The sequence below is a fragment of the Microcaecilia unicolor genome, chromosome 5 (assembly GCF_901765095.1).
Source record: "Microcaecilia unicolor chromosome 5, aMicUni1.1, whole genome shotgun sequence".
NCBI classification, from domain to species: domain Eukaryota; kingdom Metazoa; phylum Chordata; class Amphibia; order Gymnophiona; family Siphonopidae; genus Microcaecilia; species Microcaecilia unicolor.
In genome coordinates this window covers 137,330,546-137,354,037 of record NC_044035.1, presented here as the reverse complement: position 1 = coordinate 137,354,037, position 23,492 = coordinate 137,330,546, and the positions used below count along the sequence as shown (strand labels likewise).

Sequence of the window (23,492 nt, the reverse complement as noted above, 5' to 3'; positions counted from 1 at the left end):
GAATGAGCCCTAAGATTCAACAGTGGCATCTTACCTGCCAGCAAATAGGCCAAGGTGGCCTCCTTTGGCCACCTCATAATGGTAGCCTTTGATGCCCGATTACCCTTTTTGTGACCAGTGAACAAAACGAAAAAGATGATCCAAACGTTGAAACTCATTAGTGACCTCCAAATACCAGACGAGAATCCGACGAACATCCAGACATCTCAGGAAATGATAACCCGCCAGATAAGGCTCCCGGAAGAATAGCAGCAGTGAAATGGGCAAGTTCAAATGGAAAGGGGAAACCATCCTAGACAAAAATAGAAGGAACTGTCCGCACCGAAACTCCGTCAGTAGAACACAGGAACAGGTCCCTGCATGACGGCTTGCAGTTCTGAAATTCAATACACCGAGATAATGTCCACCAGAAAGACAGCCTTCAAAGTGAGATCCTTGACCAAGAGCACACTCAAGGGCTCAAACAGAGGCCTCTGGAGAGCCCAGAGAACCACAGTCCGCCAGAAAAGACAGAAATGATTGATCCTGTGAAGGAACCGGACCACATCAGATGAACTGCCAACAACGATCGCTGAACAGGGCCACTAAAACATGCCAGTGCCACCACCAGAACTTTCAACAGAGATAAGCCTGTATCCAAAACACCCTGCAAGAAGGATAAAATATGTGCCAGGGAGGTCTGAGCCACAACCACACCTCAAGAGGAACACCAAGATTCAAAGGTGCGCCACACCCTAGCATAGGCAGTCAAGGTCATAATCACCTCTTCTGGATACCCCCTTTTCCTCCACCATGATCTCTCAAGAGCCAGACTGTAAAATCAAAGGGTGGGGGGATCCTCCATGAGTACCGGCCCCTGCGCCAGGAGACCCTGCTAAGCCAGCAACCGCAGTGGCTCATCGACGAGCAGATGGACAAGATCTGCATACCATGGCCTCCTGGGCCAATCCAGAGCCACGAGAATTACCAAGCTCAGAAGCCATGCCTGAGCACCCTGCCGACCACAGGCCATGGAGGAAACACAAGATGACATTGACCGGCCATGGCTGCAGGAGTGTATCAATCACCATGGACCTGAACTGCTTCCAGCTGCTGAAGAAGCGAGGAGCTTTGGCATTGCTCCGCATGGCCATGAGGTCCAGACTGGGAAGCCCCTAACAGGCCGAGATCCGAAAGGCCTCCAAGAAGAACATCCACTCCCCAGGGTTCCAGCAGATTCCAGCTGACAAAATCCACCTGAACATTAAGCTACCAGGCAATGTGCGCCACAGAGAGCAAGCTGAAGCAAGATTCTGCCCACTGACATAGGTTTGTTTCCTACGTCAAGACCGCACTCATGTCACCTTGCCTGTTGATGTATGCCACTGCAGAGGCATTGTTGGAAAAATTCCACACCGCTCTGCTGCAGACGAAGGACAAAAACTCCCTCAAGGAATATCTCACAGCCTTTAACTCCAGAGGGCTGACAGGCCACAACACCTCTGCCTGGGACCAAAGGCTCTGGGCAATTCAACCCAACAAGTTGGCTCCCCACTCTGAGAGACTAGCATCAGTGGTCACCACCAGCCACTCCAGCGTGGCGAGGGAAACTCCTTTCCCGAGGCTCACTGGACTGAGCCACAGAGCACCAAACTTGGTCTGGGCAGTCCATAGGAGCCTGACCTGGTAATCGGCAGACACTGAGGACCAGCGACAGAAGGGATGACTGAAGCAGCCACATGTGGAAATATGCCCACAGTAGGACCTCCAAGGTGGACGCCATGGTCCCCAGAATTTGCATGCAATCCCAGGCTTGGGGAGCCAGCACCTATAGCAGACGGGACAGCTGCGACTGAAGTCGCTGTTGATGCTCCACCAGGAGGAAGACCTCTGTCAAATACCACTTTTAGATATTCTAGAATCTGAGAGGGAGACAGATAACTTTTTCCAGTTGATCCCCCAACCCAGCGACTGGAGAAGGTCTATTACTCTGGACACGGCCTGCACACTCTTCTGGGACGATGCTCTGATGAGCCAACTGACCAGATAAGAGATGGATCCAGATGCCTTCCTTCCACAGGAAGGCTGCAACCACCACCATGGAAAAGGTCCTGGGAGCCTGGCCAGCCCGAAAGGCAACGCCCGAAACTGAAAGTGCTCCCCTAGGATGGAGAACCTCTGGTAAGTGCTGATGAGGCAGCCAAATGGGAATCTGGAAGTAGGCTTCCTTGAGGTCTAGAGTGGTGAGAAACTCTCCCGGAGAATGGAGGCTATGACCACGCGCAGGCTCCATGCAGAAGAGCTGGACCTTCAGAGCCGTGTTAACATGCTTTAGGTCCAGCACAGGGCGGTAGGACCTGCCCTTTTTGGAAACCATGAAGTAGATGGAGTAACATCCGTGGCCCAACTCAGAAGCCAGAACCTCCTCCACAACATGCAGTCGCATTAGTGTCTCGATTGTGAATCGGACTGCCTTGCATGGAGATTCCAGATTGCACTCCTGCTCCAGGACTGCTAATTCCAACTTGTATCCTTCTCTGAGCACCTCTAAGACCCACTGGTCTGAGGTCATCTTGGCCCATTCCCCCAGCAAGAGACACGGCCATCCCCTACGGAAATCTCTGGAGAAGGGGCCTGCGGCATGCTTGGGAGGTGGATACCTGGGAGATCTTTGCCTCAAAAAGACTGTTGCTCCTGAAAACAGGACCACTGGAAGGACCCAAACTTCCCTGCCCTATAATCGCCGAGCCTCCTGAAACTAGCTCCAAGGCTGTGAAGCCTTGAACAGTGCCTTAGCCCTGTTCTCTGACAGATGCTGACCCCTGGAATCCCCCCAGAGCCTTGACAATCACTTCCAAATCCTCACCAAAAAGAAACTTTCCGCGTAAAGGAAGATGAGCCAGCCTGGCTTTGGAGATCACGTCTGCAGCCCGATGGCACAGCCAGAATCACCTGTAGACCATCATAGCCAAAGATATTTCCTTCACCGATGCTAGGAGCAGATCATATAAAAGATCAGCCAAATAGACTAGGCCCAACTCCAAAGATGGCAAGCAACCACCTTCTGGTCCAAGCTAAAGCAAGCCTGTGCCACATAGGAGGCATACATTGTAGCCTGCAAACACAAAGCCACCACCTCGTAGAGCTTAAGAGAGGATTCTAATTTCCTATCTTGAACATCCTTAAGCACCGTACACCACTCCATGAGCAGAGTAGTTTTCTTAGTGGTTGCAGTCACAAAAGCACCCACCTTAGGGAGGCACAACAATTCCAACTTCCCAACCAGAAGGGAGTACAGACTGGCCATGGCCCTAGCAACCCTCAGGCTCGCATCGGGGTATCCCACTGTGCAGAAATGAGAACCTTCTTCAGGTAAGATTTAATTTCTCCTTCCTTATCGTTTGCTGCATACCATTCCTGACGAGTGGGAAGTACCAAAGCAGTACTCACCGAGGGTGGGAAATTCCCCGGACCAACAAAGAAAGCCCCAAAAGAAGTGTCCTGCCGGGCCTGAACATCCAACTGGTAATGACTGTCAAAGGAATGAAGACAGGACCAAGCTGCCACCCGCCAAACGTCCTGCGGAGGAATAAGAGAATGTGCCACCGAAAAGGAGGTCTGAGCCTGCTAGAATGCGCCCACAACACGGCAAGCGCATCCTTACCCTGCAATAGATAAGCGGACGCCACAGCCTCGTTAACCCAGTGAGCGATGGGAGGCCTTCAACAACGCCTCCCTCTTTCTTCTGGAGGGACCGGAATCACTGCCCTCTAGGCCAAAAGCCTCTCCAGGGTCTGCAGGAAAGCTGCCATCTTGACCAGAGACTTGCAGCGAGAGATGAGGAAAGCATCTGAAAGCAACGAAACTCCAGCACATAGCCCTCCTTGACAATGTCCATGACCCACTGATCTTATGTCAAGCAGGCCCACCTCCGCCAATGGGCACTACCGGAGGCTATGCCCCTGAACCCTCACCGTGAAGCTCTAGAACCACCAGCACTTCCGGAGCCCCATCACGACCTCACCACCTGTTGCTCCGAAAAGAAGGAAAGGATTGAAAAGTTTGGGAACTGGCCTCTCTAACCAGCCGATACCTGCGCAGCTCCCTGAGGCGTCCCAGACTCGCTGAATGGGGAGCTAAGTGGGACCGGTCCTCTGGGAGCCGAGGAACCTTGGATCCGCCCAACCTTTCACCCACTCCTCTACAAAGAGCAACTTGCCCTGGAATGGAAGCCGACTCAGTTTGGAGGCCACATCTGCCGACCAATTCCAGAGCCCGGAAAATCACCTTTCCGCAACCACCAGAGACAGGTTCTTCACAGACGTGTGGACCAAGTCAAACATTGCATCCGAGAAAAAGGCTGTGCCCAATTCTAAGTTAATGACATGGGAAGACACCTGCGAGGAGGATGCCGACGGTGCCTCCGGGAGGCGCTCAGCCCACCGAAAACAGACCTGTGCCACATAACCCCCCCAAATGGCTGCCTGAAACCTCAAGAGAGTGCTTCAGTAGTCTCCATTCCATGATCCTGAGGGTCCTTAAGGGCTGCCCCACCTTCTACAGGAATAGCTGTCTTCTTGGTGACCATCGTCACTACAGCATCCATCTTAGGAACCCAGAAAGAGCCCAGGTCCAACTTAGGGAGCTGATAAAGTCGAGCCATTGCCCGACCAATGCACAACAGCAAATCCAGCATCTGCCACTCACCCTCCACCAACTCCCGCAAATCCTCGTGATACAGAAAGGTATGGGGCGGCCGGCACACCCCCTTTAATAGCAGGTCGCCCTTCCGAGACACCCGAGGAGGGTCTTCAGACAATCTGAGAGCCCACAGTGCCTCCGCCAACAAAGTTGGCAACTCCTGTCACCTAAAAATCTGAGCTGAGGGATCCTCCCCCATAGGCACCTGAGCAGGCTCCCCCAGGCTCTCTGCATCCCAGGGACCTCTCTGGTACATATCCACAGAGAATGGGAGCTCTGACCTGAGGGAAAGCACCTCCTCCAGGTTCTTCCCAGCTGCACTGCAGGCCTTCTTGGCCCCAAGGGCCACACACCCAGGCGCCCCAAGCAACCCTTTCGGGCCCTGGTCAACGGGGGATCTCCCACAGCCTCCACAGGGAGCCCCCTCTTTAGGCAATAAGCCTGATGAAGTAACAGAACAAATTGAGGGGGAAAATGAGAGAAGACCACAGAGGCATCATGCCTGGTAAGAAGCAACCGTCCCTCTCCCGAGTCCAGCCCCGCAGCACTCGGACCCAAAATGGCAGATGTTCCTGCTAAAATGGAATCGGGAGCACAGTTTCCCCAAGAGAAGCCTCCTTACTCTGCCGAGAGGCCTTCCCATCACTCCCTGCCACTAAGACACCCAATTCCGGGTCAGCGCCCATCACCATCTCTTCACACAAGTGGCAAAGACCGCCACGCACAGAGATTACCTGCCGAGCCAACAGGCCGCGCACCTTATGTTCCTTCTCTGCCTGAAAGGCCATGCCAAACTGTACCAGAGCGGTTTCCAGGCACAAGCTTCCCACCGCAAAAAATGCTCCCCTGCCTGACAGCGTGCTGTAACCAGTCTTGAGTTTTGTTTTGTATTGGGGTTTTTTTTAAATACCGGCAGTGCCCTGTTCCAAATACGGGTGAACTTGTCCCAGGTAAACGGGTGAGAAGGTCAAGGCACACCACTCACCAAAGGAGAGCAGGAAGGGGAGAGGGACCTGGAGACCGGAGTATACACTCCCTAAAGCGCAGGGGCCCAAGCCCAGAGAGACTTTTTATTTTCTGCTGCTTGTGTATTCAGTCTGTTGCCTCCTTTTTTTTTTCACAGTGCCTCATGGCCAGCTAGCTCCACTGCCTCTTCAGTATTTGAAGCTTCCAAAGCAGTATGGCAAACCGCAATGGGAATAACATAACTTTCCTCACAGCGAACGATGGCCCCTTAACAAGGGCATGAACTCACAAAAGGAGGGAATGAACTCATCCTCCTGGAGGGAATAAACTCGTCCTCTACTTTGTATAAACGGAGGGAATACTTGCATCCTCCTGGAGGGAATAAACTCATCCTCCCAAAACATGAACTGGAGGGAATGAACTCATCCTCCTATAACTGTAACAAGAATCCTGAAGACTGTTTTCCGACTCCCCAAGGAAGGAATATAACTTCAGGAAACAAGATCAACACCTAAAATCAGAATCACTGCAATACAGACAATCATACAGGGAGGGCTCATGGCTTCATCTGCTATGACTAAAGGAAAGAAAATTATCATGGTAAGAACCTAATTTTCCCTTCCTTGTCATCAAGCAGATGAAGCCATTACGTATGGGATGTAACAAAGCAATCCCTAAATAGGGTGGGAACAAGCCACACCACGCACTAGCACCTGTGCTCCAAAACGTGCATCCCTCCTGGCAGCCACATCCAGCCTGTAATGTCGGGCGAAAGAGAGCTTAGAAGCCCATGTTGCAGCACTGCAAATCTCATGAAGAGATAGTGCTCCAGTTTCCGCCCAGGAAGAGGAAATCGCTCTTGTGGAATGTGCCTTAAAGGCTTCAGACGGAGCCTGGCCAGACAACAGATATACTGAAAAGATAGTTTCTTTGAGCCAACGGGCAATAGTGGTTTTAGACGCTGAAGACCCTCTGCGAGGACCTGCAAACAGCACAAAAAGATGATCAGAGGTCCTGAAAGAATTTGTAATTCGCAGATACTGCAACAGAGTCCTGCACACATCCAAAAGGTGCAACTGCCCAAATGAATCTGGAAACTCCTCCTCTAAAAAGGAAAGAAGAAAAACAGGCTGGATTAGGTGAAACGCTGCAACCACCTTAGGCATGAAGGAAGGCACGATCCGAACCATGACCCCTGACTCTGAGAATTGCAGAAAAGGGTCTCTACAGGACAGCGTCTGGAGCTCTGACACCCGTCTCGCTGAGGTAATGGCCACTAAAAAGACAGGGACTGTAAATGCAGCTCGGCCCAGTGGCAAATTTGTTCGGCCTGCACGGCTAGAGCTCTGCACTGAGTGCCGCCTTGTCGATTTATGTAGGCCACTGCTGTCGTGTTGTCCGACATCACTCGAACAGCCAATCCTTCCAGGGTCACTTGAAAGGCCAGAAGAGCCAGAAACACAGCTTTCAACTCCAGGCGGTTGATAGACCACTCCGACTCGTCGGGTGTCCACAGACCCTGGGCATGCTTCCCCTGGCAATGAGCGCCCCAGCCCGTCAGGCTGGCATCTGTCACCACTAGGCACCAATCGGGGAGCGCCAGCAGCATTCCCCGCCGCAACAATCTGTCCGAGAGCCACCACTCCATACTGAGGTGGGCCGCAGGGAGCCAAGAAAGTCTGCACTGATAATCCTGAGATACTGGAGACCATCGTTGAAGTAGAGAATACTGTAGAGGTCTCAGGTGTGCTCTCGCCCATGGCACCACTTCCAAGGTGGCCGTCATCGAACCCAACAGCTGGACAATGTCCCAAGCTCGCGGACGGGGCATCCTCAGGAGCAGACGGACCTGATTCTGAAGCTTACACCGCCTTTGCTCGGGAACAAACACATAGCCCAAGGCTGTGTCGAACCTGGCCCCCAAATATTCTGGAGATTGCGAGGGGGTCAGCTAACTTTTGGCCATATTGACAACCCAGCCCAGAGATTGAAGGACTGAAACCACTCTGGCTGTAGCTAGATGACTCTCTTTTTCTGAGTCTGCTCTGATGAGCCAGTCGTCTAGGTACGGGTGAACCCGGATACCCTCTCCCCTGAGAAAGGCAGCTACTACCACCATTACCTTGGAGAAGGTTCGGGGAGCTGTGGCGAGGCCAAAAGGCAAGGCCCGAAATTGGAAATGTTTTCCCAACACCGCAAACCGCAGAAACTTCTGGTGCGGGGGCCAAATTGGTATGTGCAAGTAAGCTTCTTTCAGGTCCAGAGACGTGAGAAACTCTCCTGGCTGTACCGCCACAATGACGGAGCGCAGAGTTTCCATGTGAAAATGCCGCACTCTTAAGGACTTGTTTAACTCTTATGTCCAGGATCGGGTGAAAAGACCCACCTTTTCGTGGCACCACAAAGTAAATGGAGTAGCGACCTAGACCTTGTTCGGTGGGAGGCACCGGGGTCACAGCCCCTATCTGGCACAGACTGTGCAAAGTCTCCCCTACCGCCGCCCGTTTGGCGGCAGAACCGCATCAGGACTCCACAAACACGTCTCTCACCGGGGCATCGAATTCTATTCGGTATCCGTCTCTGATCAGGTCCAAGACCCACTGATCTGCGGAGATTTTGGCCAACTCCTCGAAAAAGAGGGAAAGTCTTCCTCCGATGACAGGAAACGAGGAGGGGGCCGGCGCACCATCATTGAGAGGGTCGCCTCTGAACTCCAGGCCTTGAACCAGTAGCTGCGGAACGTTTGTCCGAGCGAAAGGAGTTTCTCTGCTGAAAGCGGGCACGAGAAGTGAACCCAGCAGCACGCCCCGGGCGGTACCTTCTAGCTTCACGGAAGCAAGGTCTGTAAGCAGAGCGGACCACCTGACCCTTAGAGGAAGGCTTCGGCCTATCTTCGGGCAAGCGCTGAGGTTTGGAATCCCCCAGGCCTTTAACAATGTTTTCCAGCTCCTCACCAAACAGGAGAAGGCCTTGAAAGGGCAACTTCACCAACCTTTGCTTAGAAGCCATGTCCGCCGCCCAATGTCGTAGTCAAAGAGTGCGGCGAGCCGCCACTGCTACAGCCATTTGTTTAGCCGAAGCTCTGACCATATCATAAAGGGCGTCAGCCAAAAAGGACAAGGCCGACTCCATCCGCGGAGCCACTTCAGATAAGGTCTCCGCTCCATCACCGGGCTGTTCCACTGCCTGCTGTAGCCAAGCCAGGCAGGCTCTAGCAGCATAACAACTGCATGCAGACGCCCAAACAGTGAGACCTGCCAAATCAAAGGACCGCTTCAGAGCTGAATCAAGCCTGCGGTCTTGAATATCCTTCAGGGCAACACCTACTTCAACAGGGAGGGTAGTTCTCTTTGTCACAGCCGTGACCAGGGCATCCACTTTAGGCATTGCAAAGCGAGCCAAATGTTCCTCACTCAGAGGGTATAATTGCCCCATAGCCCTGGCAACCTTCAAAGGTCCCTCGGGGTCAGCCCATTGAGCCGAAATAAGCTCTTGGATGGAGTCATGCAAAGGACAGGCTCGAGCAGGCTTTCAGGTACTAGCCATCCTTGGATTAACAGAGGAGGCTGTGCCACTCCCTGGATCTTCAATCGAGAGGGCTTGTAAGGCATCTGAAATAAGCGCTGGCAGCTCCTCGCGTTGGAAAATCCTCACCGCAGACGGATCATCAAGCTCCTGTGGCAATTCTGCACCCGACTCTGGCTCCTCAGCCCAAGAAGTTCTGCCAGACCCCTCAGAATCCTCAGAGCCCGACCACGGGGGGGGGGGGGGGGGGGGGGGGTGCGCCTCACTCAGAAGGGGAATTAGCCCTTCTGCGTTTATCAGGAGGATAAGAAACAGGCAAAGCCAACTCCAAAAGGCCAGGATCCACGGGGGGGACAGGCAGAGGGTCCGAAGATCCCTGTGGAAGAGCTCTTTTAAGCATGTATGCCCTATGCAGCATTAAAACAAAATCAGGGGAGAAAACCGCTCCCTGACCGCCCGGATCCTGCCCAGGGCTATCAGCTCTATTAGCCTCACTGAGAGGACCCCCCTCCCCCCCCCCCCGGATTCAGGGCTCTCCGTCGCAACGGAGGCCGCGCCATGTGGAAAATCCAAAATGGCATCCACTGCCAACTCAGAGAACGAAAGATTGCCGCTCGCAATGCTCGGGCCGGTTCTACCGTCTATACAGCACGAATTACAGAGCCCCGCTGCTGATTTGCGCTTGCCACATTTAGAACAGCGCTTTACAGTCTCCGCAGCCATTGCTGAAAAACGGCGGTAAAATTCAAAAATGGCGGTTCGCGCCAAAAAAGTCCCGATCGCGAGCCCACCCCGGAGGAGTCAGAGAACACTCTTACCTCACTACACCGAGTATCACAGCTCCGGTCTTGCAGAAGAATCTCAAGAAAAAAACGTCTTTTCCAAGATCGCTGTGCTAAAGTGCGACGTAACTTTTTTTTTTTAACACTGTGAGGAAATCAGAGGCAAAAGAGGTAAATAAATTCACTCTGGAGGCTCAGATAAGTGGGAAAGGCAGGGAAAGGCGAACCAATGTGCCTGCATCCACTGAGTGAGAAAGGACAGGGAAAAGCAAGCTAATATGTCCACATCCACGGGGGCATGGGTAAGGCAGGGAAAGCGCTGACCTATGTGCCTTCAAAGTGAAGCTGCTACAGCCTCTAACACCCCGGCTAACAACTGGCAAGCCAGGAGCCACCCCCAGGCAGATTTTTGATGGAGCTCGAAGAAGCTACAGCCACCCTGCTTGGGGAGATAGAGAATACTGAAGAGGCAGTGGAGCTAGCTGGCCATGAGGCACTGTGAAAAGTTGAGTGCTCTCTATCTCCCCCTGCTGGTTGAGGGACACAACCCATACGTAATGGCTTCATCTGCTTGATGACAAGGAAAATATTGGATTTATTACATTGTACATATTAATATTCAAAACAAATATTTTCCAGAGACAGGGACGCAGTTACAACTAGAGAACCAACAGGCTGCATCGTGGTGGATTTTGAGTGGGATAGACACAGAGGATCCCTTTATAGAAAAAGGATATCAAAACAAAAACAACTTAAATGACATCACGGCTGCTGATGTGTTATGATGGGTGAGAATAGCTTAGACGGCAATTCCAGCACTGAGGAAGGCCAGTGCTGGACAGACTTCTACGATCAATATCCTGTTTGTGGAAAAGCAGGTCAGGATAGGCTGAAGTGGGCTTAAATAGCAACTCCAGTAGTTTGGAAGTACGGCCAGAGCAGGACAGACTTCTAAGATCTATGTCCTGAAAATGGCAAAGACAGATCAGGATCAAATATGCGTATTCTATACCATATTCACAGCATATGCTATGAGTACAGGTGCTGTCCCTTTCAATGGAAAAGGGAAAAAGATCTTAAAGTTGAATTTAGCAAGTAAAATGTTGTTAGTAATACTGTTGGACTGTTCGTTGAAATCACGAATTGATAACCAATGTGTCTGCTGGACAGGCTGGATAGACCATGCAAGTCTACCTGCTATCATTTACTATATTACCTTGCTCCACATCACCTATGATTTTACGAGCTTTACCATATCCTGTCAGTTCTCTTCCCCTAGCTGAAGAGTCCTAAATGAATAAACTTTTTTTTGTATAAGGAAAGTATTCCAGACCCTGAAGCATTTTAGTTGCCCTTCTATGTAGCTAATTCCCCTAAATATTTTATTAGAGCAATCAATACAATATATAGAGTTATTAAAGGTATGATCAATTCCATGGATTTATACAGCTTTAGGATTTAATGGTTTACAACAGTAGGAGCTGGATGAGTCTTCAGATTCCAATCCAAGTGGCTCCTTCAGCCTCACTGGCCAATTATCACAGTTTTAGTCTCAACATAATTTAATTACAACAAATAAAAAAGTAATGGAATCCAATTATTCAGCAATGCACAAAAAAGGTTTTAATATCATTCATTTCAAATTAATATATCTGTTTCCATATGCTTTTCAAGATCCTAAATTATGTTTCTGTATATCAGATATTAAACATGGAACATAAGAGACAGACTTGTCAAGATACCATAATAGACATTCACTTCACTTTTCTGTCACCAGATTCATAATGAAATGAATGTAAACACTGTCCCTCCAGAGTTATCGTTTTACAGACATTGTAAAGCTCTAAAGGACACATTTATATCAGGCATCCTTTGTAATGTGATCACAAAGCCTCCAGAGATGTACAAATTTAAATGTTCACCAAAACAGAGGAAATACCAGGAAAAATATACAGTGAACAAAAAGTACATCCCATCAAGTGTGAAGCTAAAAACAAAACTGTGTTTCCTTGTACAGATGTGGGCATTCATGTAATTATTATATCTCTCTATATAAAACGCACCTCCAACGTTCTATTGAAGCCTCAAGTTTCCCAACGTTCTAAAAATGAAGTGGTGTAGATCGATGCGCCTCCATGAGTGTATGCCCCGCCCTCACATCACAACGTGATGACGTGGAGGGCGGAGCACTTACGCTCAACGAATCACATCGCCCACCCAATCCGTGACGTCAAACACATCGCGAACGACCTGCAACAAAGGGAGGACTACCATCACCCCGCCCTCGCGTCACAACGGAGCACTGACACTTGGGAGGAAGCGAGGGAGCGAGCCAGTCAGCCAGAACGTCGGAGGGAGGGAGGGAGGCAGGCAGGCAGCCTGAACGTCGGGAGGGAGGGATACAGCCAGCCAGCCTGCCTGTCTGCCTGAACGTGGGAGAGAGCCAGCTTGAACGTGACAGTGGGAGGGAGGGCCACGACCCTGAAAGGTGGAGGGAGGGGGGCCCACGACCCTGAAGCTGGGAGGGGGGAGGGAAGACAGGGGGGAGGGAAAAAGGGCGGGAGATGGAGGGGGGCCCCTGCCGCACACTCATATTCTCTCTCACACACACTCATTCTCACACACACACAGGCAGCCTCATTCTATGTCACACACACACTCGCACATTCACTCTGTCTCTCTCTCACACAGTCACTCTCACACACACTCTCTCTCTCAAACATACACACTATGATGAAAACCTTGCTAGCACCCGTTTCACTGGTCTCAGAAACGGGCTTTTTACTAGTTTGATTATAACCAATCCTTAATAGTAAGTCACACAATCCTTTAAGATTAACATTCAAGATACTGATAAATTTAGATGTTATTTCTGTCTCTCTTAATCCAAATTTGATCAGTTTTGATTTAACTGTGGAATGCCTTCATTTCTTTGATCAAGAGATTAATATTTTAATTCATTAAATTGTTAAATATGAGCATGCAATAATATAATGGTTAATGGTGGAAGAATGTGCATTGAAGAAAATAAAATACGTACATTCAGCTGGAGAGGCAGCACTACTGTTTTTCTCATCTCTATCCTCTACAATGTTGTTCGTGCTCTTTTCTTTTAATCCGTGCAAAGCACTGTCAAAAGATATAAACTTTGAGGACACAATGTTGTCACCACTCACAGACTGACTATCTCTACTGTTAGCTTCAAGTATGGCAGTGAAGTTTTCTGAGTCAGCAGTTTCTAAGAGTTCCATACACTGTTGTGAGGTGCCTTTTGTCGGTACTAGACTCCTTGATGAAACTGGTAAAGATTCATCATCACTATCAAAACCAAATGGATCCTCTGCAAGGTCTTCATCAACTTTGATTTTTTTGGGAATTTCGGACACTTCAGGCTTGAAGTTGGGTCTCTTCTGCCCTAGTTTAGCCATGAAGGTTGTCTCTCCCCATTTTGTGCTAAGAGTGGTTCGTTTGTTAGAAAAGACTTCATCAAACTTTGAGTTGCCATTTCCCCCTTTTCGGCTATAGGTTTTTCCAAATCTGGATGTCATTTTTATACCTGTTTCATATTCTCTGTTGGAAATTAAGGGGAAAAAAAAACATGATTACCAGTAAATTGAGATGCATGAGAAATATGTTCTTCTGTTTTCCATTTTTTGTAAACCCCTTTGACCTTGAACAGTAAAAGAGGCACATCAAACACAAACCATAAACCTGTAGGCGGACGGAAGAAATAAAGTGTGTTTTAAGTTAGATTTACAACAGCAACAGGAAAAAGGAGTGAGGTCACAAAAGATGAGGAAACTGTAGTATCCAAAATCTTTATTGCTTATCACTTCTGAAGGCCTACTGTAGAAAAACTTGATAAGGACATATTCAGCGAGTATGCCTGCATCAGGAGTGGTAATCTCCTTATCAACTAGCAATCATGGATAAACAAAGCAAATACAAGATGAATCTTGTGAGCCCACTGTTTCAATCATATCAGATTCACATTACATAAATCCTGTATTTGCTTTATCCATCATTGACAATTGATAAGGGATTACGATTCCTGATGCAGGCACACTCACCGAAATATGGCCTGTTGAGTCTTACCACAATAGGTCTTCAGAAGTGATAAAGGGTTTGGACAATACATGCTTGGTTTCTTTGTCTTTTGTGAGTTCACTCCTTTTTCCTGTTGCATACTTGCGCGGAGTGGACTTTATCCTTTTTTCATTTGGCCTTAAGTTAGATTTGCACTCTTCCTAGCCAATAACTACATACAGTATTATGTTCTTATAAGCTAAACAAGACAACCCTATAACATTAAAAAAAGTAACTTCCACATACAGATATTTTAAAAAGCATGTTGAAGGTACTTATATATATACACACACACCATGCAAATATTTCAACAAAATGTAATGCCTTTGTGAATTTCCACTTGTGACCTTGAGAGAAGGTAAAATTATGCCTTACCTGCTGATAATTTTCTTTCCTTTAGTAGCAGCAGATGAATCCAGAAACTGGTGGGTTGTGTCCATCTACCAGCAGGTGTAGACAGAAATTACAAAGCTGAAGGCTCAGCTTCTCCTTCACTTCAGTATATGTCTCATCACCAAGCAGAATCAGACAAGAAACCAGGAAACCTTCCTCACCAACCAAACACAACAGAAACTTGTCAGTCCGACAAGAAAAACCATGGCCAAAATGGACTCCTCTTCAGTGGTTTCTGTTCTCTTTTTTTTTTTTTTTTTTTTAAACTCAAGACCAAGACAAGAACAGATAGGCAAAACAAATGCGGCTGATAGAAGGTAGGATCCTGGATTCATCTGCTGCTACTAGAAGAAAGAAAATTATCAACAGGTAAGGCATAATTTTACCTTCCTTAGCGTATGCAGCAGATGAATCCAGGAACAGGTGGGATGTACCAAAGCAATCCCTAAATAGATGGGAAGTCACTGCTCCTCGAGACAGAACAGCCGCTGCAAAGACAGCATCCGAATAGCTAAAGCACACCCCTTCTGCCCAAGAGGTAGATAGCAACCTCGTGGAACGAGCCTGCAACACCACCGGTAGGATGGGAACTTCCAAAAAATCCATGGAAACAAAGTATCTGCAATCCAATGAGAAATAGCTGGATCAGAGGCTGCCGTCCCACAGCAAGAAGGACAGAGAGAAGATCAGAACGTTAAAAAACATGCAGCATCTGCGAACATCCAGAAGACAAAGAGCCACGTACTCCACATGAACCCCCCCCCCTCCCGAAAGGCGGGAAGAGAGAGAGACTGATAAAGAAAGGCCAAACCGCAGCCGGTAAGAAAAAGAGGAACCGTATGCAAGGTTACTCCAAAGTCAGAAAATTGCAGAAGAGCAGCTCAGCACGGCAGCACTAAAAATTCAGGCACTGCGTGCCGAAGAATTGACAACCAAGACCACCACTTGCGAGAAGCAAAGCACTCTGCAAGAAATGCACCACATCCGGATAAGAAGCCAGAGTCTGACACTCTCACCCAAAAGCAGGCTACTGCCACCTGCACCCGAAGTGAATTAGAGGCCAGGCCCTTCTGCAACCCGTCCTGCACAAAGAAATCAATTGCTGAGGAACAGATGACCGCAATGGAGACCAAGTGTGGGCTGCAACCATGCCTCAAAAAATCCTCTACAACCGAGAATACGTGGTCAAAGTGGACCGCACAAAAGCTCACAACAGAGCAGTAATCACTGTGTCCGAAGAACTCTGTTCCTCAGAGTCAACTTCTCAAAAAAACCAGGCCTTAAGACCAAAGCAAGAGGGATCCTTCACTCCGAAACGAACCCTGAAGGAGCCACACACCAGATCCACATACCAAGGGCGCTGTGGCCAATCCAGAGCTACCAGAATGACTCAACCCCAGTGGTGAGCGATCCGAAAACAGCTCGGCCGCAGAGAGGCCACAGAGGAAAAACATTAAGTGAAGAACGTCCTCTGGCTAAAGAAACAGCTGAAGATCCAACCCTGCCAAATCGTCCTCTCTCCGATGACAGAAGAAAGAAGGCACCTCAGCATACAGCTGGGACACCATCAGATCTACCATCAGAGCTCTCTACCTGAGGCAAAACTGAAGCAGCACTGGTGCAGAATAACCATTCCACAGAGACCAGAAGACAGCAGAAAACAGCAGCTCACCACAGGAAAAGCCCATGAAGTGGGTTGCAGAGAAACGGAACACAATGTCCTCTGCCCACTCTATGGGGGAGACGCACCCTGGAGGTCAGGGCCCGACTGAGTCCCACCCTGTCGAAGAAGAAGCCACTGCCATCATGTTCTCCGACAGCACAAGCACTGCCTGACCCGCAACAAGTCCTGAAAGGCTGGAAGACGAACAGCACCAAAAACAGGTCCAGGCGGGAGATCAGCCACACCATCTCCCATGCCATCCACCGTCCCTGGAGGCGGAAGAAGGAGGCAAAAGGCTCTACAGCCAAAAAGACTTGCATCTGTGACCACCACCAACCACTGCGGAGGCGCCAAGGCATCCCCTCCACAGGGAGGAATTGCTGAGCCACCAATTCATGCACAGCTGTGCTCAGAACAGCCACGGAAGACGCCGCTGCCACTCCTGGGACACAGAAGACCACCTGCCAAGAAGTGAGAGCTGTAGATGTCGCATGTGAGCGCAGCCCATAGCACTACCTCCAAAGTAGTCGCTACAAAGCCCAAGACATGAATGCACTGCCAGGCCCGAGGACTCGGTGCCCCGAGCAGACTGCACACCCGAGTCTGAAGCTAGATCCTCTGGTCCTCAGTCAAGAAACAAATCGTACCAGAGCTGTCTGGGATGGGATGGGGTAGCTCATTTGAAGGGTGACCACCCAGCCCATGGATTCCAACAGCAAGAAGGCCCGGGAAGATTCACTCCTGGTACTCGTCTAGAGCGGGCTGCACTCTGATGCCATCCCTGTGGAGAATTCCAAAACACTTCCAAACCTAGGAAAAGGTGAATGGAGCCATAGTTATGCCGAAAGGCAAAGCCTGGAACTGAATATGAGGGTCCAGAATGGCCAACCAGAAAAACCGCAGATGATGGGGCCAAGGAGAAAAGAACAGAAATGCTTCCTAGAAGAGAAGTGCAGGGAAGAATGCTAAATTGAAGTAGTTCTGCAATATAGCTAGCTGTCCAATAAAAAGGAAAAAATGCAAAAGTACAATAAAAGCCTTAGAGACACAGCAACATACAGCTAGCTTGAGGTGCCACAGATACAGTGGAAGCTGGAACCGGTATGCAAGTTTGACCAGAGTCGGAGTGTAATACTAGAAGAGCAGAGCTGCTGTGGGAAACCACCACAGCTAACCTTTGGCACTGTAGCATAGTGTAAGCTGTCCCAGCTATGCAATGAACTGCTTGTCAAGGAAAGCAATATGGGACAGTGAAGTAAAATATGCCCTATATGAAAAGGAGCAGAAGGCCACAGCTTCTAATACAATGCACAAACCAGCCTTAAACCTGTGACCTTCAGGTTGAAAGTCATCCATCTTCCAGAAAAAAAAAAACTATTTGATGAAACTACTGCACCTGGAGATAAAAGCCCCCATGGCAGCACTGAGGTTCCAAGGTTACCATGGAGAGCAGAGCACTAGCCCCAGAAAATAACAATATGTAACATTTCCCACAGAAACCTAGAGCTAAAGGCACTAAGCTTAGAAACTCCCTTGTAAAGGTGCTTAAAAAAGAAAACCTACAGCACCTGGTTATTTCCCAGGCAACCTCCATTTCAAGTAGAAGCCAGGCCCAACCCTGCTGAACTTCCACGATCAGAGATCAGGCACACTCAGGGTGGTGGTGTGCCCGTAGGCAATACCTATATTGCCAAAATAAAGTTTTCCACAAAGGAAGTGTGGGAAACTTTCAGGGTGTTTAAGCAACTGCCCTCAGAGAAAAACACCGAGGGGACCAAAAAGTCTGTAAATAAAAATACAAAATAGGCCCTTTCTGAGGGCCAACACACAAGGAGCCCTGCTCTGATGCTGTTTACTGTTTCTCACACCAGGAACTGCCTTTAGCCAACGCAGTAACTATAAGAAATTCTTAACTCACCACAGACAGTGAGGCCTATTGGAGACTGCTACCATCAATGTATCCACTTAGGCAAACATGGCTTTCCAGCGCAGGTGATTCCTGTTGCCCTGTACAGAAAGGGAAAGCACTGAAATGATTCCCTCCAAATAGAGGAAGACAGGGGAGCTAGAGAGTAAACATCCCTTCTTTGGGGCAGGGTCCATCAGTGGAGACAAACGGGGAACAAGCCAGAAATCTCCAAAGGCTGAACTAAAAAGGAACTGTCTGTTCCCCTATCAGACTTCTGCAACATACAGGCAATATGGAGTAGCAGAATGAACTTGGGAGGGGGGGGGGTCAGAAGCCCCCAGCCCCAAAAGAAGTTCCCCAGATTAGCTGGCTGACTTGCATCCTGAAAAACATGGCACACCGCAGAAGGACCATCAGATTCCTTCTGGAAAACCTTGCCATCTAGAACCCATCCGCCCAAGATAAGCGTAAAAACTCTCCCGAGCACGAAGCTATCAAAGGGGAACCAGAGAGGGGTCCCAATGACCCCACCTCTAACACAGCACTCAGCCGCCTCTCCTGAAACACCAGATCTACCACAGAGGGTAGCAAAGCCATTACCGTACCTGAAGAAACCCTCAAAACAGGCAGGCTACAGACAAATGCTGAGGGGTCAAAAGCCACTTCAACCAGTGGACATGGAGAAAAAGGAGGACAAAATCTGGGAACAAAACAATTCCCCCTCAGGAGAGGTCGGTACAAAGCCTGAAGGGGGTCCCCCATAGCAGAGGTGAAGCCGCCAACAGCCAGAAAGCAGAAGCCAAATTGGGAGGCACCAAAGGAAAATGGAGCGTGCACCATACAACTCAGAGCACGAATCCCGTTTCAGAGAAAGAAATCCCTGGAGCCTGCCTGTGCCTCTGTACACCCGGCAACACACGTCCCCGCTGCCAACAAAGCTTGCTCAGAACACGAGCCTCCTATGGTGGTCTCCGCCTCCAATACCACGCATCCCCCAATGGCAGAAAAAAATGCACTCACCAGGAACGTGCAGCCAGACTTCCCGCCGACAGTGGGACTTCCCAGGCAAGCCTGCCACCAAACGGCTCAGAAGGCTATACACACATGCGACTCCAGAGACGCTGCCCCCAAGGATCCTCTTAGCAATCTGATGCCCTATTGCAGCTGCAGAGCCTGTATCCCGAATCGCTCTTTTTTTTTTTTTTTTTTTTTTTAAGAGCTGATAGCAGCAAACAGAGGTCTGTTGTGGACTTTTTTTTTTTTTAGTGAGGAAGGCTACAGTCCAAACTCTGGTAGAAAAAGGACCACGGGGTGAGGCAGGGACCCAGGCAACCAGGTATGCCCCTAAAGCTGGCACAGAGCCCAAACACCCAAGTTTAACTGGCCAAAAGTCCCAGGAGCAGGCCCAAGAGAAGAATCCAGAAGTTGCAGAGACACCACCTACCACCTGCTAGAGATATACTGAAGTGACGGAGGAGCTGACTGTCTGGTATCGCTGCCTTCAGCTTTGTAAACTCTATCTCCACCTGCTGGTAGACATGAAACAGGCTAGTGAATCAGGAGACAAAAGGCCAAATTGGTTCCAAAGCAAGGCAACTTTATTGCTAGCAATGAACAGCACTGAGTTTCTACACCGACTCCAAATACGCCTTCCTCACTCTCCAGGTGCATGGGGCCTTGTACAGACGGACACAACCCACCAGTTCCTGGATTCATCTGCTGTACGTAGCCAAAGGAATGACAAATTCACCACACAAATACAACAAAAATATCTGCGTGGTCGATTGCACTTCACTAAGAATAAATAAATAGTAGTGTTTAAGAATAAAATTGTTATCTGACCATACTAAATCTATCCTCAAAGTCTCATGCCTTAAATTGTATGTTTACAATATACAACAAAGTGAATGTTTTTCCCCCTTCTGATATCCCCTATTATTGCATATATGTCACACTGGAAGATTTCTGATTTCTGGCCAGGCACCAACATCAAATATCTGGGGATAAATATGGATAAGGAAGCCACTGGGGTTTATGCAGGCCCCGGCTGAATATCAGCCAGCACTGGCGTAAGGTGCCCTCTGTTCCTCCAAAGTCCTCCTCATTCCCACCCCAAACATAAGAACTAACTGAGGTTCCCTCCCCTACCCCACCATTGAGGCTTCCATTAGAGGTCATGGTAGCCACTGTGTAGTAGCTGCCGTGACATGTAGGAGAGAGTGGGCATCGATCCTGCCCACAATATCCCACAGGAAGCCCAGGCATTTAACAGGTACCCCTATAGTGGGTGGGGACTCAGTCAACTCTTATTTATGTACCTCTGGGATAGAAGGGAAAGTGTAGCCAAAAACTGGTGATGCAACATGAAAGTTAACCAGGCACCAGCCAATATTCAGATCTGTGCCCAATTAGCTTTGTGGCACAAATTAGGTCAGCCTTTTTGCTGTTCTAACATTAGTCACTTACCTAACCGGTTAGCAGTCTGAATATGTCCTGGCTGCTCCTACAGACCACCCAGGACAGCTAAGGGACTGTGGTGATAGAAGCACTGTCCAGTTAAGTGCTGCTGAACATTGCTATTTAGGTGGTCACAAGCAATTTAATCAGGCAGAAATCGCTCCTGCCCATTTAAATTGCTTTGAATATTAGGCAGATGATACTAAAATTACTTCTAAGAAAAAGTTATCCAACACCTGTATCAACCATGTGAAAAAGTAACTGCCCCCTTAATCAACTGACCAGATGCAATTGATCAGTAGCTACAGCTGATTAAACACAGCCAGGCTGATTGTAGCCAGCCCTGCTGAACCTAAACCTCACTAAATATTGAGCCTTACCATGAGAATGGAGTAGTCCTCAAAACGTTTTTATAACAATGCTATGCCACAATCAAAGGATATTCCAAAAGACAAGAAAAAAGTTGTTGAAATATAATCAGTCTGAAAAGGGTTGTGAAATCATTTAGCTCCGAGATTCCACCGAACCATAATGAGAACCATCATCTCTAAATGAAGACTAGAACAGTGGGTGAAGCTTTCCAGGAGCAGCCAAGCTTGTCAAAATAACTCCAAGGGAGAAGCAACAACTCATCCAAGAACCCACAAAACATCTGAGAACATCCAAAGAACTGCAGGCCTCTCTAGTCTCAGCTAAGGTCAGTGTTCATGACTCCATAATAAGAAAGAGGCTGGGCAAAAATGGGATTCATGGAAGATTAGAAAAGTGGAAACTGCTGCTATTCAAGACTAGCATCAATGCTTGTATCACATTTTCAAACACACATCTGGGTGATTCCCAAGCCTTTTGGGATATTCTATGGACAGACGAGTGACAAGAGGAACTCTGGACAATCCAGGTCATAAAGTAAATACAACATTCCACATTAAGATCATACCAATAGACAAACATGGTGGTGGTACTGTGATGGTGTGCGGATGCTTTAGTGCCTCGAGCCCTGGAAAACTTGCCATTATTGAAGGAACCAATGAATGTACCACAAAATTCTAAAGGAGAATGACTGTAAGCTGAAACTGAAGCGTAATTGGGTTGTATTACAAGACAATGTTCCAAAAACACAAGTCTACATCTGAACAGCTGAGGAGAAAAAAAAATGAAAGTTCTGGATGATGTGACCCTAACAAAAATGATGTGGTAGGACCCGAAACAGTTCATGTAAGGAAGTCTACAGATATGTCTGAATTAAAGCAGTACTGCAAAGAAAAGTGGGCTAAGGTTCCTCAACAGTGATGTGAAAGATATCAAATGACAGGAAATATTTGGTTGAAATTACTGCTATTAAAGGTGGTGAAAACAGCTAGGACTGTGGAGTTGAAGCAATTTTCGGTGGAGTCACAGTTGGTAAAAATGTAGCAACTGCCTCCAGCTTCAAAATTAAAAAAAAAAAAAACATATCTATAGATATATATATATATATATATATAGATAGATAGATATAGATATATATATATGTTGTAATGGTGTAAGTTTTCATGTTTTATATACACACTCATTTGTCCTGGATCTAAACTTATATTTACCAGTACTTTAGATCCAGAACAAAAACATTTAAAAGCCTAATATCAATAGAAGTCATAATTGAACAGCAGAAAAATAGAGGAGTTTAAGTTGAACGTTTGGTACTGATCCACAGCCCTGCAATCAGCTATTAAATTTAGGGGCAGTTACTTTTTCACATGGGTGATACAGGTGTCAGATAACTTTGTTCCTTAAATAAATGGAGTAATTTAAAAACTTGTGTTTACCAGGGCTATGGAGTCAGAGTTGGAAGCAATTTTAGGTGGAATTAGTAAAAATGTACATGTCCAGCTTCAAAACAAAAACTTACATTATAATATATGGCAAATTTATGATTTTATATTTGCATATTTTTTGTCCTGGATCTAAAGTACTAGTAGGGAAAGGTGATGGGACTTGAGTGGAGGAGTGGCCTAGTGGTTAGACCACTGGTCTTAACATCCAGAGGTGTCAGGATCAAATCCCACTGCTGCTCCTTGTGAGCTTGAGCAAGTCACTTAACCCTCCATTTCCTCAGGTACAAACTTAATTGTGAGCCCTCCAAGGACAGGGAAATACCCAGTAGTACTTGAAAGTACTATTGTGAGCAAAATCCAAATAAATAAATACCGCCTTTCTGTGGTTACAATCAAAGCAATTTACTTATTATACACAGGTACTTATTTTCTACCTGGGGCAATGGAGTGTTCAGTGACTTGCCCAGAGGCACAAGGAGCTACAGTGGGAATCATACCAAGTTCACCAGGATCAAAGCCCATTGCACTAACCTCTAGGATACTCCTCCACTCTAATACCCTGAAATTGTTAGACACCTTGCCATGGTGGTTACTACTTTGCCACCGACCCAAGTTAGTGTTGACAGACTGTTCTGAGAATAATTACATCCAATTTGAGGGCATCCATGAAAGAGGATCTGACTGAGGCGATTATTTTTCTGAGGACAAATAATTCAAAGATTTATTGAAAATATTATGTGTGAAACAGTAAATTGCATATTTTCATTTGGTTCTTTGTTCAACCTTCAAATAAATATAATTTGTGGTCTATTAATCCTAATTTTGTACATAAACAATGTCCTATGTTTCTGTAATTTAATTCCTCTTAGATTTGCTATATTTAGGAGGAGTCAGAGTTGAAAAGTAGAAAAATAGAGGAGTCGGAATAAAAGGTTTGGTGTACTGACTCCACATCCCTGGTGTTTACTCAGCTTCCCTTTGTCTAATATCTTTGCTTAAAGATCAGAAATCATTCAGTTTGACATATGCGATAATGGAGGAAATCCAAAGGAGGAACTTTTTTAAATCATTGCAATTTAGTTGATCTATTTTTGGTCATCAAATGTATACATATGCCCTCTATGGACCCCGATTTGTTAGCATTTTTACCAAAGACACATAATGGAAGGAAAAAATGTTGCTAAAACACCCCATAATAATAGAACTCGAACATCTGT

The 23,492-nt window shown here is 47.7% G+C and overlaps 1 protein-coding gene across 1 annotated transcript in view; it reads right to left on the bottom strand.

The window, feature by feature from the left end:
• The window catches only part of WAPL (WAPL cohesin release factor), a 428,526-nt gene that overhangs the window by 402,350 nt on the left and 2,684 nt on the right, over positions 1-23,492 (bottom strand). The window contains exon 2 of the mRNA XM_030204989.1: positions 12,994-13,523. Coding sequence (XP_030060849.1) covers positions 12,994-13,501 — 508 coding nt within the window. The 5' untranslated portion in view covers positions 13,502-13,523. The remainder of the gene's footprint in view (positions 1-12,993; positions 13,524-23,492) is intronic.